Genomic DNA, 1,961 nt, shown 5'->3' on the forward strand with positions numbered 1-1,961 from the left:
TAATTACGCTTTCGAAACGGTCTGTTTTGCCCTGCCATCATTATCTGAAGCTGTGTGTGAACAAGAAGCGGCTGCAGAGTGTGAGCTGCTCCGTCTCTCATGCAGCCAGAGAGAGATTCTCCGGCGTTCCGCAACAGCGCTTATCTGCCCACAGATGTGCCTGCCTATAAATCGGCCTAATTTGCAGCACAATCGGCCGATGCCGATTAATTTTAAAATGCCAAAAATTGGCCGATTAATCGGCCGGCCGATCAATCAATCGATCGACCTCTAGTCATTTTATTCTGTTTTTCTCCTGTTGTTTATGCACATGCATCTATTTTAAATGGGTCATATACACTTGTCCATTGTAATTTAGGTTGTTGATGAGCTTATATTTCCCACAAATAAAAGAAAAGTATTTGCTTGAGTAATTTTAATAATATTTACTGACAGTATAGGCTTCAATGGTTGAGCTCAACAAATGCGCTAATATTTGTGTAAAAATTGAGAAAATGAAATGAGAGTTTATTTGTTTCCCTGTTGTGTTTTAGAAAGGGCCCCAATGATGTAACTTTCTTGGTGTGACAATTTTATGGAATGATTGAACAATAAATTGAGTATCAATTTAACAGATTATCTCAACACTTTAATATTGTTGTATAATTTTTATTGTTGGATCGACTTAAAAACCACTAGACGAGTGTGGTGGGACAGGCCAAAATCACAGGTTGTGGTAACTTATTTACAATTTCACATGCTTTGGTAATCTTTGATCTCTGGTCTTTTTGTTAGATAATAGTTTGTCCAACATATGTAAGAAAAGGTAAAGGAAAAGGACACAGATTTGTACTCTATTCGTTGCCACTTTCAGTACCTATTCACGGGTGCATCTTTAAAGAGTATAATGCAGATGATAACACATTAAATAACTCAGGAAATTGGATGCTGATTATGTATTTTAATACATTATACTTTTATATATTATACATGAGGCCACACAAATGATTACAAGCTGTAGGGCATTAAAATGCATAAAGAATGCCTTTATAATTCATTATACATATATGCTGCAAAGTGAAGTGTTACCAAAGGTTTTTTGAGTTTGACAAGAAAATAGAGTCTGTACAAGAAATGGGGGAACGATTTTTAAAAAGAATCCATTTCTCTCTCAGGAAATGGACGCTTTGAAGACTATCATTAAATATTATAATTACATCTCTTTTTCTCTTGCTCTTTCTCTCTTTCTTATCTTTCCCTTTCAAGATTTGCCTTCCAGCCCCGTGGCTCAGTTCAGCTTTCGTCCGCTGCCCCCTCCTCCTCCACCGCCCCACGCGTGCACCTGCACTCGTCCAGCACCGGCTCCCCTTCCAGAGGTGGTACAGAGGAGCACGCTTCCCGCCCGATGCCAACCGCTGGATTCCGGGAACAAAGCTGGACAGGATGACAACGGGCAGACGCACAATACCTGGGCACTGAACAGCAACATACCACTAGAGACCAGGTGAAATACAAACACATACATATTTGTTTTTCTATAGTAGTGGGGTCTTTCCATCTGACTTGTATTGTTTTATACTGAGTAGGGTTGGGCCGATAGACGATGCCATCGTCCATCGCGATGGCTGATAGACATCACGATGTTAAGCCGGCATCGCGATGCCCACCCCCCCCACCAATCCGCCGCATCCCAATACCGTGTTCCGAAAGAAAATGACGTGTAATACGGAACCCCTAAAGGGAATAAATACGCGATGGGAGGAAAATATATATTTCAGTATTTTCTCTCGCAGTTATATCATTGGGCAATTATACTGTATATAAATTGCGGGCATCAGGGAGCCGCTATTATGCCTGCCATTGAAACTGTTTTTGAATGCGCGATCGCTTTTTAGTTTCACTTTCACTTTCGAGATTCGCGATCGCACGTACTTTGTTTATACTATGGAGCAGCAGTACTTACCACACATTTTACAAGATTA

At 40.4% G+C, this 1,961-nt stretch overlaps 1 protein-coding gene across 1 annotated transcript in view; it reads left to right on the forward strand.

Moving 5' to 3' along the window:
• LOC107713050 (teneurin-1-like) overlaps positions 1–1,961 on the forward strand; it is a 122,459-nt gene that overhangs the window by 31,995 nt on the left and 88,503 nt on the right. The window contains exon 3 of the mRNA XM_016518468.1: positions 1,246–1,483. Within this exon, the coding sequence (XP_016373954.1) occupies positions 1,246–1,483 (238 nt within the window). The remainder of the gene's footprint in view (positions 1–1,245; positions 1,484–1,961) is intronic.

This window comes from Sinocyclocheilus rhinocerous, unplaced genomic scaffold (assembly GCF_001515625.1).
Source record: "Sinocyclocheilus rhinocerous isolate Xijiao unplaced genomic scaffold, SAMN03320098_v1.1 scaffold5226, whole genome shotgun sequence".
In the NCBI taxonomy this organism is placed as follows: Eukaryota; Metazoa; Chordata; class Actinopteri; order Cypriniformes; family Cyprinidae; genus Sinocyclocheilus; species Sinocyclocheilus rhinocerous.